This window comes from Diabrotica virgifera, chromosome 9 (assembly GCF_917563875.1).
Source record: "Diabrotica virgifera virgifera chromosome 9, PGI_DIABVI_V3a".
NCBI lineage: Eukaryota > Metazoa > Arthropoda > Insecta > Coleoptera > Chrysomelidae > Diabrotica > Diabrotica virgifera.
In genome coordinates, this window is record NC_065451.1 from 198,569,118 (window position 1) to 198,589,369 (window position 20,252).

The window sequence follows — 20,252 nt, forward strand, 5'->3', positions numbered from 1 at the left end:
TAAAATGCCCAGTTGGTGATAAACACCAGTCTGATTTTTGCATGAGAGTTTAATGAAATGGTAACAAATCAAATTGGAAGTTCTGTCCGACAAAATACATGTAACTTTTACGTAGTCTGACGTTCCAAATTTTTAACCTGTTCCACAATTAAAACTTCTCCTGTTCCAGTGTTCCCATACATCAAAGTTTGTCTGACTAGACACCGTTAAGCTATTAACAAATTTTCAGCTTGCTATTAATCAACTTTTTTTTGGTACGCGGGATCCAGGTCTATATGGTTTTATATCTACAATTTAAATTTCTTTCGGATATAGGCTAAATGTTGGGTTTAAATTTTTAAAAAATTAATGTATAAATATGCATTAATAGTATGTATGGTATAACTAGACCCAAACCCAGACATCCAAAGTGAAAGTTATCCTCCAACACCAAATTGTTCTATATGATCCACATAATGTTAAGAAAAAAGTCCACCATTTTGAGCGCCATGTTTGCGGGGGGGGGGGGAGGGGAAAAATCGGTAAATTCGTAGTTTTTTACGTTTTTCGTAAATATTTCTAAAACTATGCGGTTTCTAAAGGATTCTACATAAAATTTAAAACAAAAAAGTCCTATACATATTTGTTATAAAATCAACGGTTCCATAGTTACGGATGGTAAAAAGTGGAAGTTTTCGATACTTTTTATATTTTTTGGGCAATTTATAATATTATTACTGATGAAAGAAATTTTCCTTAACAGGATTGTGTTTTGTAAATAAAATTTGCTATTTCAGTGGCATGTTAGTGATAAGCCTTGAAGAAACGTCAACCTCACCAGCCAAAACCATCAACAATTGCCCAAAAAATATAAAAAATATCGAAAACCTCCACATTTCACTCTCCGTAACTCTGGAAGCGTTGATTTTATAACAATTATATATAGGACCTTTTTTGTTTTAAATTTTATGTAGAACAATTTTGTATAGGACATTGTTTATGCTAAAGTACAGTTTTAGAAATATTGACGAAAAACGTAAAAAACTACTAATTTACCGATTTCTCCCCAATCTCCCCTCCAAACCGGACGCTCAAAATGGTGTAACTTTTTACTGAACATTATGTGGACCATATAGAACAATTTGGTGTTGGAGGAAGACTCTTACTTTGGATGTTTGGGTTAGGCCTTTTTTGACCAGTTATACTATACTATAGTATTTTTACTACAAAAGCGATATTACGTAGGTCAAAATTTTTGACGTAAGAGAACTGTCAAAACATTAGAATGTGACTTGCGTTTATTATAAACATGGCAATAATGAAAAGTCACATTCTAATGTTTTGACAGTTCTCTTACGTCAAAAATTTTGACCTACGTAATATCGCTTTTGTAGTAAAAATACTATACCTCCGTAACTTTGGAACCGTTCATTTTAGAAGGATTATGCATTGGGCCTTTTTTGTTTCAAATTGAATGTAGAACATTTTTGTATAAAAGGTTGTTCATGTTAAACCGCATAGTTTTAAAAATATTGACGAAAAACCTACAAAACTACGAATTTACCGATTTCTCCCCCCTCGCCCCTTCAAACCCGACGCTCAAAATGGTGTGACTTTTTTCTGAACATTATGTGGACCATATAGAACAATTTGGTGTTGGATGATAACTTTCACTTTGGATGTCTGGTTTATGCCATTATTTGGATCAATTGTATCATACTATAAGACGCTATATTAAGCTTTCTTAATAATTATTATCCTAACTGGCGCGTTTATTGGGTTTTATTTGTCTGTCTGCCAATACATTTCTGTTTATTGAAATTTGTCAAAAAAATTTTTGGACCTTGTTGGGAGGGGAGGATTTCCCCTACCCCTCCCCCACCCATTACTCCCCCCCCCCCGTTGATCCGCCACTGCACAAACAAACACGTCGCGTAATATTCAAACTTTTCAAACTGTTTGAAGATGTTTGAATTCAAGTCAAACCTACAGATATCGAAATCCAAGTCAAGTCAAACTTTTTTATACAAAAAGTTTGATTTTCAAGTCAAGTCAAGTTTGTTGAGTAAAATCAAACTAGTTTGACTTGATGCATCTCTAGTCATTGTATTGCGGCTATATCTGGTCTTACACTGGCTTTATAAATTCTTGACTTTATCTCAGTGTTAATATGTCGGTTTTGACATATAGTGATATTATTATTACATATAGAGATTTTCCTAGTGTATAGTTTAATAAACAAATTATACATACATGTATACCTACCACTAAAAATATTACTTACCACAAGAAAATAAGAAACTGGGCGGAAACAGAGATTATTAAATTTTTAAAATGCTTCTTTTGTAAAATTGGGGAAAACTGAACTCTATTTTTGGATATGGTAGTTCTCTGTATGTCATTTTTATCATCAAGGGGTAATGAATGTCTTATATCTTTAATCTAGAAATGAAATATAAGATATAATCAGTAATTTTTATATTGCTGGAGAAAACAGCTACATTTTTTATAACAATATAAGTCTATAAATATGGCTTCTTCTTCTTAAAGTTCCATCTCCTATTGGAGGTTGGAAGTAATAATGGCTGTGGTCACTTGGTTGGCTGCTGCTGTGAATAGTTGTAATGAACTAGAGTTGAATCGTTCTCTAAAGTTCCTCAGCCAGGAGATGCGTTCTCTTTCTATGCTTCGTCTTCCTTGGATCCTTCCTTCCATAACAGTTCTCAGTAACTCATATTTCTCTCCTCTGGTTATGTGAACCAAATATTCAAGTTTTCTTGTTTTTATATTGTTCACAATTTCTAACTGCTTTTCTATATTCTTCTGTAACAACACATTTCGAACGCTTCTATTTTTCTTATGTGTTGTATCTTCAATGTTCAAGCTTCCATTCTATATATGTAGTAATATAGAAAATATGTAGTATAATAAATATGGCTGCAGAAATACATATAAAAATTAAAACAAAATTAGTGATATTAACTTAAGTTCTTTGGGATCCCCTATTAAAATTATTTATTTATTACAAACTTACTGGATAATCGGCGACTGGGTTCTTGGTGTTAATGGTATAAATTGACTGAAATGACTTGAGAGCTTTGTCGTGTTCTTTCTTGCTCACCAGATATTTTGGACTTTCTGGAAGCCACATGAATCCAATGCCTCCTATTAATGGAGGAATACAGCATACCAATAAATAAAGGTTCCATGGATGAAATACTAAAATAGTAATACATGCTTCAGTTAGGTTTCGTATATTATTATTATACACAATATACAGCGTGAGTTTTATGCATGGAAACACCCAATTATCTCGAAAACGGCTTCCACGATTTTTATAGATATTGGTAGGTAGGGGTTTTCTAATGCGGTCAATATTATAGTTCTAATTACATTGTTGTCAGATTTTCCGTTCTTCTGGAAATATAATGACCTTTCTTATTTAAAATAAAATGGCCTATTTTTTGCGTTTTAAAGTCCTTAAGAAATACTGATTATTTTTCATGTTACATTCTCTATACCTAAATGCCATAATTTGGAAAATATTCAACATTTATTAAAAAAAATTAAACAAATTATAAAAATCAATTTTTTTCGGCCCGGGTAAACATTATTTGAGGTTCTTTGGATCATTGGGAACAAAAAAGGTCTGTTGTAATGTTTCTGTAAAGTTAATCGTTTTCGAGTAATAAACAGTTTAAAACTGAAAAAAAATTGAATAAGGACGATTTTAAAGGTTCAAAAACACAAGTAAAAATATAATTTTTGAAATTCCAAAGTACCTAAATTCAAGTACAACTTTTCTTCTAATAGCTTGCCATACGATTTATTGGCTCATTTTATTCTAAAATATTGCTTTTTAATTTTTAATGAAGTGCATATTATGAAAGGACAGGCCATCGGGCTGCATTAACATCTAAAAATTAATATGTATTTTAAAATGAAACACTCTCAAATTACTTATCGGTAGCTGATAAAATAAGGCTTGAGCTTGAATTTGGGTACTTCGTTGTTTCAAAAATAATATTGTTTAATTGTGTTCTTGAACCTTGCAAATCGTCATTATTTGTTTTTTTTTTCAGTTTTAAATTGTTTATAACTCGGAATCGATTAATTTTAGAGAAAAATTTCAAAAAATCTTTTTTGTTTCCAATGATCCAACAACTTAAAATAGTGTTTAGCCGGGCCAAAAAAATTTATTTTTTTTGTTTAAATTTTTTTTTTAAATAAATGTATAGCAATAACTCCGAACTTATGGCATTTAGGTATAGGGAATATAACATGAAAAATAATCAGTACTTCTTAAAGACTTCAACACATAAAAACTATACAGGGTAGATTTCCAGAAAAATGGAAAATTTGACAACAATGTAATTAGCACTATAACATCGGCCGCATTAGAAAACCCCTATATACCAAAATCCATACATAAAACTCACTCTGTATAGAAAAGGTGCTGAAATTAGAGAAAAGTATACATCAAATACATAATATCTTCCATGAAAGAGGTTTCTTTGGGAAACCTTCAAAGTAATAGCTTACCAATGGCTTCAAATGTAAATAGGTTTTCTCGGTTTGTTAAAATTAGGAGAGCAAATAGTGGCAATAAAATATCTCCAAGTCCATAAACACTTCCCAATAATAACTGCACCACAGCTCTATGCTTTGCTACATGTACTTCTGTCAAGTAGGATGCTAGGCTTGGATAAACACCACTTGATCTAAAAAATAAAGTAGATCGTATTAGCAACTTAAATCTAGTCAAAAAAACCATAATATTTAATTAATGACTCTAAGGACTAGGCATCAACTGCAAGGGCTCTCAAGGGGTATCTTATTTGACCTCCATTACCCCCCTAAGAATGTTATCACAGTCTTTTTTAGATCACGTACGAATATCAAATGTATTTCTAAGTTTATGCCTGCTCCTTTTTCTAAAAGCTGATGTAAGAAAAATAGGTTGTCAGTAGAATACCTTCCTGTACCGAATCCACTTTTTCCTGCTCTTCCCTAACTTGGTTCTCTATTGTTTCTTTTATAATCTTTCGTAAAGTCTAGAAACAGGGTTTCTAGAATTTATGCTTCTTCCTCTTAAGGTGACATCTCCGCGACGAAGGTTGGCAATGATCATGGCTATTCTGACCTTCGAGGAAGCTGCGCTGAAGAGTTGCCTTGAGCTGGAACCAAATCATTCTCTCAGATTCTTCAACCAGGAACCTCGTCTCTTTCCTACGCTTCTCCTACCCCCTATTTTTTCTCGAATTATAAGTCTCAAGAATAAAACATCTACCAGACCAACACAATAAAAGTAAAAGTGGAAGATGAACTAACTGACCCAAATGAAGCCGGCAATGGGATAAGACAGGGGGATTCCTTGAGTCCTTTATTGTTCAACCTGATCATGGACGAAATAATAGAAAAAGTAAGAACTAAAAAAGGATACCAAATGGGAGAAAAACAACTTAAAATAATCTGCTATGCGGACGATGCAATACTAATCTCTCAAAGTGAAGATGATTTACAACGTATGCTGCAACAATTTAACATAATCGCCAAAAAATTTAACATGTTAATTTTCTCAAAAAAGACAAAATGCATGGTTATAACAGCAGATCCAATAATATATAAATTGGAGCTGGAAGGTCAGATAATAGAACAAGTGATGGAGTATAAATACCTTGGCATCACACTATATAGCTACGGAAGACTCGAAGCAGAAGTGGAAGATCAAGTGAATAGAGCAAACAGATCCGCAGGTCGCCTGAATGACACAATATGGAGAAATAAAAATGTCGAAAAAGAAATGATAGGCAAAATTTACAAAACAGTCATCAGACCAATAATGACATACGCGGCAGAAACACGACCCGACACAGAGAGGACAAAAAGATTGCTCGAAACAGCGGAGATTAAAATCCTTCGAAAAATCGATGGTAAGACTCTATGGGACAGAGCTAGAAGTACAGATATACGACGGAGATGCAAGGTGGATAACATTAATAACTGGGTAAGAAACGGAAGAATAAAATGGAATGACCACATAAGCTGAATGACAACAAATAGTGTAGTTAGGACACCGAGAGACGGTTTCCCAATAGGAAGACGATCAGTGGGAAGACCATGAAAACGATGGAACGACAACTTAATAGAGGCACATTGAAAAAACAGACAGAGTCATGTCTATACAAAAAGAAGAAGAAGAAGAGAAGAAGTTATATCTTTCGCCTCTCATCACGTGTCCGAGATTTTGCAATTTTCTTTCTTTTATTATGTTTTAGTTTCCCCCTCTCTGCCTATTCTCCTTAAAAATTCTATCTTCGTGACTCTATCTACCCAAGAAATTCTTAACACTCTTCTATTCTAAATGTCCAATTTCAAAAACGTTAAATCGATTTATTGCATTTCGGTTTAATGTCCGTGATTCAGCTGCATAGTAAAGCACACTGTGTACATAACATTTAATTATTATCTTATTCTGAGGGCCAATGTCAGATCTTTGCTGCATAAAATCTTTTTCATTTTCACGAAGTTGGCACTTACCTTTTCAATTCTCACTTTTATCATTGATTATAGACACGGAGTGTTTATAGATCCGTATCTATAATTAATGCTTTTATTTCTTCAGTATAATCATTATTCTCTGCTGCAACCTCTTTTATGTACCTATGTTTGATTCGAAGGCTGTTTTCCAATATTTCAAATCATCTTTCCAATATTTTAGCGGTATTAAACTGGTATGAAATTTTTTTTCTATCCCATCTTAGATATATTATTTTTTGCCATATGTCAATTACTCTGCTAAAGCCTATGCTTTGGTCGGTTTTTTTGCCCCTATTGTGCCATTTTTAATTTTTTGCCTTTAACACTGCCTTTTTGATATCTTTACAGCATCTTGTGTAGTATTTCCGATCTTCTGTGTCTGTTGTCACTAACCATGTTATGTTATGTGCCCATTTTCTTGCTACCTTTACTAGTATTTTCACACTAGCCTTATTTTGTATTCCTTAAATCTAGTATTTGTTTTCTCTAGGCTTCTATAGGCGCTTCATTAATTAATTCTATAATTATCGTTTAATTATAAAAACAAATAAAATTATCACAAAAATGTGTGAATTATGCATGTATTGTAGTTCGAATAAATAAATAATTGTTTGGAATTATTGTACTTCACATTTTCTTATAAGAACTGAAATGTCAAAGAAATCAACGAATTGTTTTAAATTATTGTATTAATTTTTTTCTCTGCTTAACTTGTCTTTCAGCATATTAAAAATTAATGATTTATTAATAAAAAACCTCTTAGTAGATTTAAAGATCACCCATGGCCAAATTGAATATAAAAAATGTGGAATGTAATTGACTAATAAACATTTTTTATAAATAATATAAAACCTACGCCATACCACCTAGAAGTCGAAACGTTAACAGCACTGCAAAAGACTGGGATGAAGCTGCAACAAGCATGAAACAGAAGTCCATAATGCACATACAAATAATTAATTTTCTCCTTCCAAACGTATCTCCCAGAGACCCCCATAAAAATGATGTCAACATCATCCCTAAAAATAATAAAGCAAGTTTTAAAAACAAAAAAAAAGTATATTAAATATTTTTTTTTAGCTTAAATGCCTCAACGACTAAGATCATTGACATAGATAAAATTGTTATTGAAACATTTAACATTTCTAATGCAGTACTAATACAATACTAATAAAAGCAGTAAGAGCACTTTACAAGAATACAAAGTAGCTATCACAACGGGCAATATAATATACAGTCTATTTAAGACGACAAACGAACTGCTGCAAGGCTGCTTACCATGCTCAAAATATTCCTGGAAAAATCTCTGAAACCACGGAAGGAAAGTTTGCACTTTGGGCATACCAGTAAGAAACGAATACCTATAGACCCTAATATACAGGGTGTCCCGGAAAATAGTGCGTTCCTTTAAGGTATGGAGAGAATACACAATTTGGAACAAAAAAGTCCTATACCATTTTTTTCTAAAGTTAGTCGTTTCCAAAAAAAAGTTAACATTGTTTTCCATATACCTGTATTTTAATGTTGGGAAATTTTAATAAACTGGCAACATCGTACGCACTACGGAATAATAACATAATAAGAACTCGTTTGTGATTGTGATTAACAGTATTTAAAATAATCCAACCTAATAGTAGGTAATACTTGTGTATTTACTATTTGTTTACTAAAATTATTTTCTTTTGAAACGTATTGAAATACCTAATGCATAATTTTAAACGAATTACACATCTTTTAACATAAAAACACATCTTTTAACTGAACTAGTATTATGTATTTAGTAAGGTTTAAATGGGTTGAATGCTGAGTATTGCTGAGGGCTTTAACTGAATTACATAGTTTTAATAGTTTACAGTGGAACTTAAATACACCAGATAATGTCTCAGTAATTTGTTTACTTGTGAACTGAAATAACTAAGTTGTACTTACTTGAAAATAATTATTATACCGAATAGATGTTTCAAGTAACCTTTCACAAACACCATTCATAGGTAATAACATAATAGGTACTACACTCACTATTCGAAAACATTTTCGGCATTGACACTAAACAGGATTCTTTAAAACTATCTGTTTACTATCTATCTTCTATCTATTTATTTACATGGGACTGTCTATGCTTAAATTTGCGTACCGCACATAGTTGTCAGATTTAAATTTGCCTACCAAAATACATTTTAATTTTTTGGTCAAACGGTTGCATTTAGAAAAAAATGTTGTAAGAGTTTTTTGTTCTACATGGTGCCTTCTACCTATACCTTTAAGAAACGCACTATTTTCCGGGACACCCTGTATACTAAGTATATAAGTTTTGCAGACGACCAAATCGTAATCGCACAAGACGAAGTTAACCTCAGCTTTATGATGAGAACACTGGAACAGGAATATACAAAGATTGGAATGGAAATAAACCTAAAGAAAACTGAATATCTAACAAAGGAGAATACAGAAATAAAACAAATAGAAATAGACGAAGGTAAACATATCAAAGGAACAGAAAAGTACTTCAGGTTTTATAATATCAAACAAAGGAACAACTGAAGAAGATATAAAATATAGACTAGGACAAACAAGAGACTGCATATAAAAATTGAACACGGTACTGTGGGATAAGAACATCAGTATAAAAACAAAAAGAATAATATATTTTATAACACCATGACAAGATGTATTCTGAGTTATGGCTGTGAAAATTGGATAATAAATCAGCAAACCAAAAACAAAATAAGAGCATTAGAGATGGAATTCCCAAGGAACAGCTGCGGAGTAACAAGAGGAGATATAATTAATATAACATAGATACTAAGAAAATAATGGAATAAACACAGATATAATAGACTATAATAGACTATAATAGACTTTATCCTTAGAGTAAGCGTAAGTCGTATGACTAAATCTGGAAAATATAATATCTGAGCAGTGTTGCCCCAGTTCTTGGACAAAATTTCGGGAGACTGCTCCTATTTTTTCGGTAGAAATCGTCAAATTTCGGTAAATTTTATTTTTGCTTTTTTGCTAGGTATCACATTGCAAAAAAATGATACTTTAGGTACCAGTATTCAAAAATAAACTATAATCACCATTCACCATAAAAATCATTCAAAGTTCAAAATCGCTATACCCTAAAAAATGTATTTTCTCGGCTTTCTAGGTATTATAGAGCAATTTTCTTAATTTTTTTTAATCTAAAGTAACTCGAGTAGAGCCGTCTAACTAACGCAATACTAAATATCAAGGATGCTTTAGTTTTGTTATAAGGAATTAATTTATTTATAATAAAATAAAACTGCATATTTTTTCCTGTTTTGACTTTTTAAAAAACTTACCACACGCGTGTACCTATTAACGTTCAAAGTACAAATATTATTATTTTGAAAGCTGTATAATTGTTTAAACAAGTTAAAAATTTTTGTTATAATAAATAATAGTTATAAGTTATTAACATTCATAAATTACTGCAAAAATAAGGGTTTTTTGCAATTATCTCCAATTGTTTATGTATTTCAAATTAGAAACTATTAAGATCTAGAATATTTATTTGAAACATTTTTCTCTAAAATCTACAAGGAATGTTTTGTAGGCAAAAACATGATTTTTTACACTAAATCGTTTAAAAACAAAACAATGTCGGATATTGACGCAATTGAGAACGAGAAAAATTTTTGATGTTCTTTAGTTATGTCGAAATACTGTAAGTTAAAAAGGTCCAAAATAAATTTCTCCTGTTTTAAGATTTTAACACCTTGACGGACACCTAAGTTTTTCAAAAATGGTCAATTTGTACAGTGCCCTTTTTGTCGATATTATTATTCAAAAGGATGAAATATAACTAGGGCGACCTGAAATTTTACTCCAAGTATTAAAATTTTACAGAAAATATTGTTTAAGTTTTAACGCTTATCAGCGTTCTGCCACAATATAAGACTAGTATTAAGTCTATCTTGGCGGAACGCTGATATGCGTTCGACGTCATACAGCGTTGTGCCTATTGTCGTTTTCAACCTAATACATGCAGTGACTCGACGTCTATCAGCGAAATATTTTTCATTAAGAAAACGTATTTAAATAAAGCAATATTTATTTAAAGAAACCAAAAAGACATAATGATTCTTAAAACGTATTCAGAAGTCAAAAATATTAATTTATATCAACATAGTTTACGCATAAAGCTAACTTATACAAAGATATCTAAAAAATTATTCTTGATTTTTTGTTATTTCGTGCCACTCTTCAAAACAGTCTGGACATAACGGAGGCTTCTGGGGACATCCTTTACATCTATATCCTGATTCTTTCCGTTGACCTTTTTTGGCACACAGTCTACACTTCAAAAACACTTTTTTCTTATTCGATTTTGCACTTGGAATGCCTGGATTTCTTTCAGGCCAATGATTTGCTAAGTTTGTTTCATTTGTGAAACATTCAGGCTCGTAGTTTGAATTTTCCGGTAACCTGTTATCATGTTTTTCTCGACGAACTAAATTCTTTGCTTCTAAACCTGGTGGTAACTTCAAATAGGATTTAATGAGACTGTCACGGAACTCTAAATATCTGTACGTCTTGGAATTATTTTTACAATATTTTCGGTATAAGTAGAAAGAGTTCCATACAGTTACATCTAATAAATGGAAAATTACCTTCTTATACCAACGTATCGTTTTCCTTGGCGTTGAATAAGTTGAGGTCATCTGATCACACCTGTCGATGCCTGACATATGACGATTATAAACATCAACTTCTTCAGGTTTTATTTTCTCATGGCCATATCTGTTTTTCACTTGTATCAATCGTGGGTGATTTCTTGTGGTGATAACAAGAACATCGCGCTTATCACGCCATTTGGAAACGTAGACATTCTTTTTACGCATCCAGAAATGTTCACCCTTCTTGAGTTTTTTCTTTATAAGTTCCTTGGGGTTATTCCTGCGATTTGACCGGAGAGTTCCATTAGTATGAGTTTTTAAGCTTAATAACTTTTCAGATAATATAGAACTATTATAAAAGTTGTCCATAAACAGTTCGTGTCCTTTCATGAGGTAAGGCTTCATCAACCTCATAACTATAGCTTCTACTTTTGTAGTTCCCACATCGGAAGCGTTTTGAATATCCCCACTATACATTTCAGTATTTAAAAGATACCCATCGGAGGTTGTCAGTTCATAAAACTTAATGCCGTAACGTGCCTTTTTATTTTTGAGGTAAACTCTAAATCCAAGCCTGCCACGAAAATGTAAGAGGGATTCATCTAAAGACAACTCTTTAGACGGTCCATAAGCATTGTGGAATTTGGCTATAAGCATGTCTAAGAATGCTTGAATCTTTTCTTTATGTTTTGCGGTTCTCGAAGAGCAATTTAAAGTTCTCAATATTTTTTCAAACCTTCTTCCTGACATAATGTAACTAAAAATTGGATGAAAGTACAATACATCTCCATATGAAAACAACCTGCGCATGTTTGAAGTTGTAATTTGACCCTGCAATAAACACAGTGCCAAAAATTTCTTCATTTCGTCGATAGTCACAGGTCTAAAACTATTATCTCGAGCATTCCTTGTTTTGGGTCTATTAGATCTTGTTAAATCTTCTCCATAATTGTTGGTACATTCCACCAAATAGCTCATTATGTCATCGGTAAATAGGTATTCAAAAACATCTTTTGGACTATCTTCTGCATTTAAATTAATTTTCAGACGATTAGTGGATTCATCAAAGTTGAAATCTGGTATATCTGCAGTTGTAAACTCCCATTCTGTATCTATGTCATCTGAAGAATCAGAATTTTGATTCTGCAGTGCTTGTAGGGGTATACTGTCTTGAGATTTCTGAATAATTTTCTGGGAATCCTGGTCCAATGCGTCGGGCTCTTCTACTTCACTTTCCTCTGGCAGATTATATTGCTGGGGATTGTGAAGAGTATTATTAGACGTCTCTACATTGGAGAGCTCGGGGAGTTCGTTTAAATCAGAGTCTTCACTTTCATCTGACTGCGAGGCAGACGACTCACTGGGTACATAGTTTTCATCTGAGCTGAACTCTCCCTCATAAGCAGCATCTGAGTTCTCTTCATCCGACGTAATATCGTCATACAGCTGAATCAACCGCTGCTGTTCTCTCTTATACGGGTCACGGTCCGCCATCTGAAAGCAAAATAATATATTTTAAATTATACATCCTACTATAATAACATAAAATATTAGGCACAAAAATATCACACTAAATAAATTTATTTTTTACTTACATTTTTCGAGTAAAACTCGTATTCAACCTAACCTAACCACGTGTTTTACTATCTGCGGCACAGTACAACACACACCGCATACTTCAATATAACTGGCGACGCTGTACAGCTTCGCGTGTGACTTAGCCGGTTAGATACTTTAAATGGGTGGGGTGAAATAGAGAGGTGGAATTTACCAGACGGGTAACAGATTGGAAGGTATAGATAGGTATTCTATGACAGTGGCTTACGTGTTACCATGTATTTATATTATAATTATAACGCGGTACAGCGTTCTGCCACGATATTAGATTTTGTTAAGGACGCTTCACAGCGTTCTGCCACAACACAATTTTAAAAAAAGACGCTGCACAGCGTCTCTGTCCATCAAGGTGTTAATATAAATACTATTTCTAGTTTGGAATTATCTTCTATATCAAAATAAGCCACAATCCTTCAGTATTCACTATTCAGATTCAGGTAGAAACATTTTACTCCCAAAATCATAATATACCCTTCATTGGTAACAATAAAGTCATCAGTTTTCGAGATATTTGAAGTTAAAAATGAAACGGCACAGATACTTTGATTAATTTATGATATAATTCATATGATTAAAATATAAAAATTAATTATACCCAGTACTTTAAAACTATTTGGCGTATCCTTATCATAGTTGGCAGAAAGTGTAGGTACTGTACACCCTACTAAATTAAGGTAAATAAACGTTTCTAGCTACTATCAGAGGCTTACGACAGGGGATAGTGGCTGGTTGACCCTTCCCAAATTCTACGCGACTGACAAAATTGCTATTTTAGTGTAATTTTTTAATTTTCCAATACTTTTTATGTAAATAATATACTCTTCATTCGTAACGATAAAATTATTAGTTTTCGAGATATTTGAAATTAAAAATGAAGCGACACAATACATTAGTCAAAATAACCGTGTCAGTATTACACGTGTCAGAGTATATTATTGTCATAGAAAGTGTTGGAGAATCAAAAAATTTAACTAAAATAGCAATTCCGCCAGTGGCGTAGAATTTGGAAAGGGTCAACCATTCACTTTCCCCCGTCGTACGCCTCTGGTAATAGCCAGAAACGTTTGTTTAACATAATTTAGTAGTTTGTACAGTACCTATAATTCCTGCCAAGCATGAAAAGATTACGTCGATTAGTTTTAAAATGCTAAGCAAAAATAGTTTTTAAATTTTTAGATAAAACACCCTGTAACTCAGTAAGGAACCACATTTTATTTAAGTCTTTAAGGTTAAATCTTCGTATTTTGTGCTAAGTATTTCTCCAGTTACTATATGGACAATTATTAATGAAACACCCTGTATACAATAAAATGGGAGAGAGGCAAATATCGAAGTTGTTCAGAGTTAAAGTGGACTTCTCAATATGTATAAAGAAGAAATCGGTAGGATTGGGACTGGCAAAACAGAAAGAAATGGAAATAACGGTTTGTTTATGTAAAAAATAGCTACCTAAAAATCTTGCATTTTCGTTATGTTTACCTGAGCTTTTGACTTTTAAAAGGTAATTAAACAACATTAAAGTAAGATAAGATACCTACCTGCTGAAGGTACTGCGTTCAAAACAGCTTTTTCTTTTATTCCTAGACCAAGATCACATTGTGCAGCAGGAACAACGTAAGGCATCACTCTTCCTTCGAACACACATATTAGTCCAGTAAATATGGCAATTAGAACTACATACGCGTTGAATCTTCCACATCCTGAAGCTGAAAGTGCTTCTTCGCAATCAAATTCTAAAACAAAAATTTTGCAGAAGTTAATAGTATAGAAAATAATTACAATGAATATTTATGTGGGCAGCACAAAATTGACGAAATTAATAACATTGGGTCATTTATGATACGATGACGATAACCAACAGAGCCAGCCTTACAAATAAATACTCACTTAAGCATCGTCCATAAATTATATAAAAAATATATTTTTGTAAATATCTGAGAAATAGAAAGTCTCCGAGACCACGCAATGCCCCGTCAGAACTTTTAAAATATGGGACAGATAAGCTATTTAAACATTTAGCGGATCTCTTTGCATAAATCATATGACAATTTCCCTCCAGTGGCAGACTATCTAAGAGTACATAACCACACTTCATAAGAGAAGTACAAAGAACTTATAGACGAATTACAGTCCTCAAGAGTTCTCAAATAAACAAAACTCACAGGAGACACACTTTGTATAATATTATGTGGATCTTAAAATATAAACAATATGAAACAGTATTCCTTTATTTGTGAATTATAAATCAGCAGGTAGAAAGGAAATACTGATGAAAGACAAGTACTCAGAAAAATTTTTGGAAGAATATGGACTGTAGAGAATATTTCGAGAAGAAGAATAAATAAGGAAATAATGAAGATATATGAAAAATAAATAATAACGGCAAAAATATGTAGAAAAAGAGGTAGATGCACTCAAAAAAATTTAGTTCATAATATTGATTAACAGTGATTATTGAATAGTAACAACAATTTAATTTTTTCTTTCAACGAACTTTTAGACATTGATCAATGTATTTGGTTATTGTCACAATGATTGAATAATAATTAGAGTACTAGAGTACATTAATTAATAACACTCAATTTATTCAGACAATAAGTTAGTTTCGTATATTTAATAAATAATCGTAATTCTGGCAGCAAAGCACTTTCTTGATTTCGTAGATTATAAGCAATTACCTTGGTTTATCGTGACAACGTACAGATTTCATTAAAACAATGTACAAATGTTGTTAATATAGAGTAATATTTAATTATTCCATATATGTAAATTGATTGTTGTGACAACGGATGCATTAATCAATCTACTACTGCGTTTAATACCCACAATCAATGCGTTCATGGTAACAATAAACTAAGTTGTTGAAACAATAAATGTTTTGCTTGACCATTTCAAATGTAACGGCTTTTCATTATCGTTCTTTTTTAAACCATGCTTTTACCTCTGTGGAAGTGCCGAATAATTTCATTTCGTTTCCAAGTGTAGTCCGTACTGGAAGGAAGTTTTCGTGTGTCTATTCTCGTATTCATTTTTCTCGAATCCTGAGAAAACTAATTAGTATTTTTGAAAAATTTAAACGCAGAATAAAATATCACAGTACTATCGAGGGTCCGAAGTATCTGAGAAGTTCTATAATGATTATTTTAATAAGTCACAGGGGTGAAAATGAGAAAATTAATATGATTTTTAATTTCAAATATCTTTAAATCTAAATTATATTTATAAATTCTATAATTTCAGTTTATTCTAAAGAATTTTCAGCTCTCGGTAATAATGTAATCTTTTATTCTGCGTTTAAATTTTTCAAAAATACATATTAGTTTTCTCAGGATTCCAAAAAAATGAATGTGTTTAAAAAGAATTCGATCAAAATTTTGCACCTGCTCTCTCCAAAAGGATTAAAGTGTTATTCATTTTTGGAATCACTATTGCAAACGCTTTTAAATGAGCTGTCACATGATGTACTTCCCCATTTAAAAAAACCAAAGTTGTGGCTGTCACCTGAAGAGGGATCGCGTAAAGTTCGAAACATTGATGTTATAATATACTTTGATTATTTTAAAAATCGACCTGTTGAGCGTTTTGCTTATATGCTAAAAATAAATAAGTTAATAGGGGGGCAACACTTTTTCCAGCGCACTGTATAAGTAAAATCATATGAGAAATCACACAGTGTAAAGTTCATTAGGTTTAGGACAAAAAGGAGGATCTGCAAAATTATTATTAATCAATTAATACCATACATTGAGCTAATGCATTCAGTAATTATCAATATAAAATACGTTCATAGTAGGAATGAACGAAACTGATTGTAGGGATGAATAGAATTGCTTGTAAGAATAACCGTATTTATTATGGGAATGAACGGAATTAATTGTAAGAATAAACGAAAATAATTGTAGAAATAAACGAAATACTTTAGGAGAAATAACACTGTTATTGGCACAACGAATAGTCTTTGTCGGTCAATTAACGGCGTTGGTGTTTCAATGAATAGTGTTCGTTGGCTCAGTGAACAGTGTTTGCAATATTAATAAATGGATGTTCTTCCATTCAATAAACGTAATACATTGGATCAACTAACGAAAATAATGAATTGATGAACATCGTTTTGTTGTTCCAATAAAATCAAGACTTGGACAAATTTTAAGTATTGCTTTTGTTGTCTGAATTAACATTTTTATTAATATTACGTACCTTTTTCGTTGAGTGTGGTTTGTTCTAATTATACGAAAGGGGGTAGAAAGGTCGAAAAAATAAAAGGACGTCGTAGGAAGAAACGGTTGGAAGCAAGATTTGTCAGAAATATGTGTGAGAGATTAGAGTGAAAAAGCAAGGGAGCGGCGAAAATAAAGGAAATTAAGGCCAATATTCTCTCACCAAAAGTCTTTTACGATAACATGATTTACTTAAACCTATCTAAATAGATTACTTACCTAAATGAGTGTTCTCGTTGTTTACTTGTACTTCGGAGCCGTTACTTTTTTCAGTAACGGGAGAAGTAAGTTGAGTCATATCGAATTATCGCTTCATTGCTATTTCCTAGAACAAATTGAAAAATTAGGTAAAGAAGCAAAGATAATAAGGCTAGAGATAAACCAGCACAACACAAAATACATGACGATAGGGAAGGACGACACAACAACAACTCAGAAATATCTAATAACACGAAACCAAAATTTGAAACTGTATCCACCTTACTTGAGAGTAACAATAGGAAAAACCTAAAAAAAGAGAACAGGGGAAAAATTCTGAAAGGCAAAAAACATGTGGAATGAATAGAAATCCGCTGAGAAGCAATAATTTACGTAAGATAACAAAGATCAAACTATAATATAGGTTCTTATAAGACCTTAATAAGACCTCTTGTTACATATGGGTTGGAAACAACGACGTTTAACAATAAAGAGGAAGATAGCCTTCTGAAATTTTAAAGAAAAATAATGAGAACAATATACTGAGCCACAATGTAAAATTTCTTCGCTTGAAATGTATAGGACATATACAGAGACGCCCACAATCAGATATGTTGAGAACGATAACTAACTGGACACCACTATAGCCCATGTAGTCCAAGTACGAATTAAAAAAGATGGCTGGATGATGTAGAAGAAGACATAAGAGCAATGAATGAAAAAAACTGGAAAGTTCAGTGCAAAGACCCAAAGAAATGAAAATAGTCACAACATGAGCAAGTAAAGACACACAAAAAGCTATATAAATGACAGTTGCTATTCGTTAGCTATTCTAGGGATTGTAATGCTTAATGAATGAATAAATGAATGTAAAGCTCAAAATGCAACCATATATTAGGATTATTGTAGGGTTATTGCAACATATAACGAAAGTGCTAAGAAAAGTATAGGGTCCAATTATTGATAAATTCACACCAAGGTACCGGACAAAAACAAATATATTTATAACTCAAGGAATTATACCAAGCATCCGGCAGTTGTAAGAGACGCCAACGTGCAGAGGTTAAGATGAGCCGATGGCCAAAACTAGGATGTCAGTCTAGCCCAAACGGAAGAAGACTACCCGGACGACCACCAACAACACGATGAGACATCACTACAGATCTCAATACCATGGAATTTGAGATGGACAACGACCTTATGATGGACATGGAAAAATGAAAATAGATAGCACCTTCAGTCAAGACTTACAATGGGCTTTAGAGGTATAGAGTAAGTAAATAAGTAATAATCGGCTGCACTACGTCCTGTTTATAAAAATTGCATTTTTGGGTCGCTTTAAAAAAAATAGTATTTACAATGTTAGGAACTTCTAAAGGCCGCCTAATTTAAGTGGTAAAAATTAATATAGTAAATTTTAGTCCTGTAAAAAGGTGAAACGTAAAAAAATAGGAACTTTTCAGTGATTTGTAACAATAAATTTTATGATTTTATCTCTTCCAATATCAAATAAATTTTTGGATTTTTGACCATTTTGTCTACATTTTTCTGCCTTGCCAAATATTGAAACATCCACTTTTCAAATAAGCGCGTTTATGCTTTTTGTATTAGGTATTTATAATCTTTTGATTTTTGACCTCAGATTTAAATCAACCCATTAAAAAATTTGATGAAATAGTGCTTTTGATAACAGTTTCCCATTTAAGTTCTGGCTAATGAACTCCCCCGATACCGATGAAGGTATGTCCCGGCATTAAATTTCAAGATAAGGACATGCTGTAGCCTATATTTACGAAAAACATCAAGTCCACTGTACGAATTCCAGTTGTATAATATGTATATGTATACCATAGAAGTTACGGCAGTTCATTTGGCCATAAAAAATGTGGTTTTATCCATGAATTAAAACAGCTATACATACAACTCTCGCTATGCTTCCCAAGATCAACCAAGACTCAACAAAAAGTGATATTTTCTTCATCTGGATACCTATTCATATGGAATCAAGTGAGAACGGTGAAGTGGAAGTGCTGACAAGTAAAGCGATAGTCGACCAGAATCTTGCTAACACAAATTCCTTGGACTGATAACAAAGTAATTATCAAAGGCCACATCTACAGAGCGTGGCAAACTACTTGGTGGGTACAAAATCACACCTCCACCAAACTCAAAGAATACGTAGGTCAAGCACGAACTGCTCACATCTTACTAAGTAATAGAGAGAAGACCAAGTTATCATCAACCGACTCCCAATAAAGAATACTTTATTTGCGCACAAGAATATTTTCAATAAGGAAGCAGTTCCAATGTGTACTAAATGCAACACTCAATTATCTGTGAAACATTTGATGATCGTGTGCCAGTATATCAGAACAAAAGGATCATGTGTGGCCTTAGTGACCATTTAAAAAATATGATGATTTCAAATTCGCAACATCTTGAAAAACCTATCAATAAGTTCGTATCTTTCAGTGACTGAAAACTATTAAAGCAATAATGTTCTACATGTCAAATGTCTAAACTATACCACTTGTCATGATAATAAATGTTCCACATTAAAAAAAAACTCTCAAAAGAAAAACTCACCTAAATTAAAGTTTTTTATTAGGCATCCAAGCATTAAAATATACAATATGATTAAAACACACAAAACCCAAAACTAAGGTTAAGGCAAAAGTGACTGAAACAACAACTCTTTATCTATAATAGTATGCTGATGACGTAGCCACTTATCAATAAACTGGAGTTCGCTACTCACTGCAATTATTACCTAATTATACATAAATGTTAATAAGTATGGTCGGTTCATAAATCTTAATTGGTACTTTTTGAAAACTACTTTTATTAGTCAAAAAGGAAAGTTATACATATACATAGGTATATTTAAAATAGTTATTTATGAAACAGTTCGTGAAGTATGCTTTTTGCAAACGCACGCGATGTTTGGAGGAAGAGCGACAGCCGAGCGAGTGCTATATATCGCGTAAGTTCGCAAAAAGTACATCACGCACAGTTTCATACAATATTTTATCTACGATAAACAAATAAAAGAACTGTA

General features: G+C 32.4%; 1 protein-coding gene across 2 annotated transcripts in view; it reads right to left on the reverse strand.

The window, feature by feature from the left end:
- Positions 1 to 19,903, reverse strand: part of LOC114336330 (synaptic vesicle glycoprotein 2B-like) — a 40,212-nt gene extending 20,309 nt beyond the window's left edge. For both annotated transcript variants that reach the window (XM_050661389.1, XM_050661388.1), the window contains exons 1-7: positions 19,781 to 19,903; positions 17,216 to 17,321; positions 14,318 to 14,512; positions 7,376 to 7,538; positions 4,522 to 4,700; positions 3,014 to 3,198; positions 2,264 to 2,421 (exon numbers count right to left, since the gene is read on the reverse strand). In XM_050661389.1, coding sequence (XP_050517346.1) covers positions 2,264 to 2,421; positions 3,014 to 3,198; positions 4,522 to 4,700; positions 7,376 to 7,538; positions 14,318 to 14,512; positions 17,216 to 17,294 — 959 coding nt within the window. In that variant the 5' untranslated portion in view covers positions 17,295 to 17,321; positions 19,781 to 19,903. The remainder of the gene's footprint in view (positions 1 to 2,263; positions 2,422 to 3,013; positions 3,199 to 4,521; positions 4,701 to 7,375; positions 7,539 to 14,317; positions 14,513 to 17,215; positions 17,322 to 19,780) is intronic.
- Positions 19,904 to 20,252: the final 349 nt, after the last annotated feature.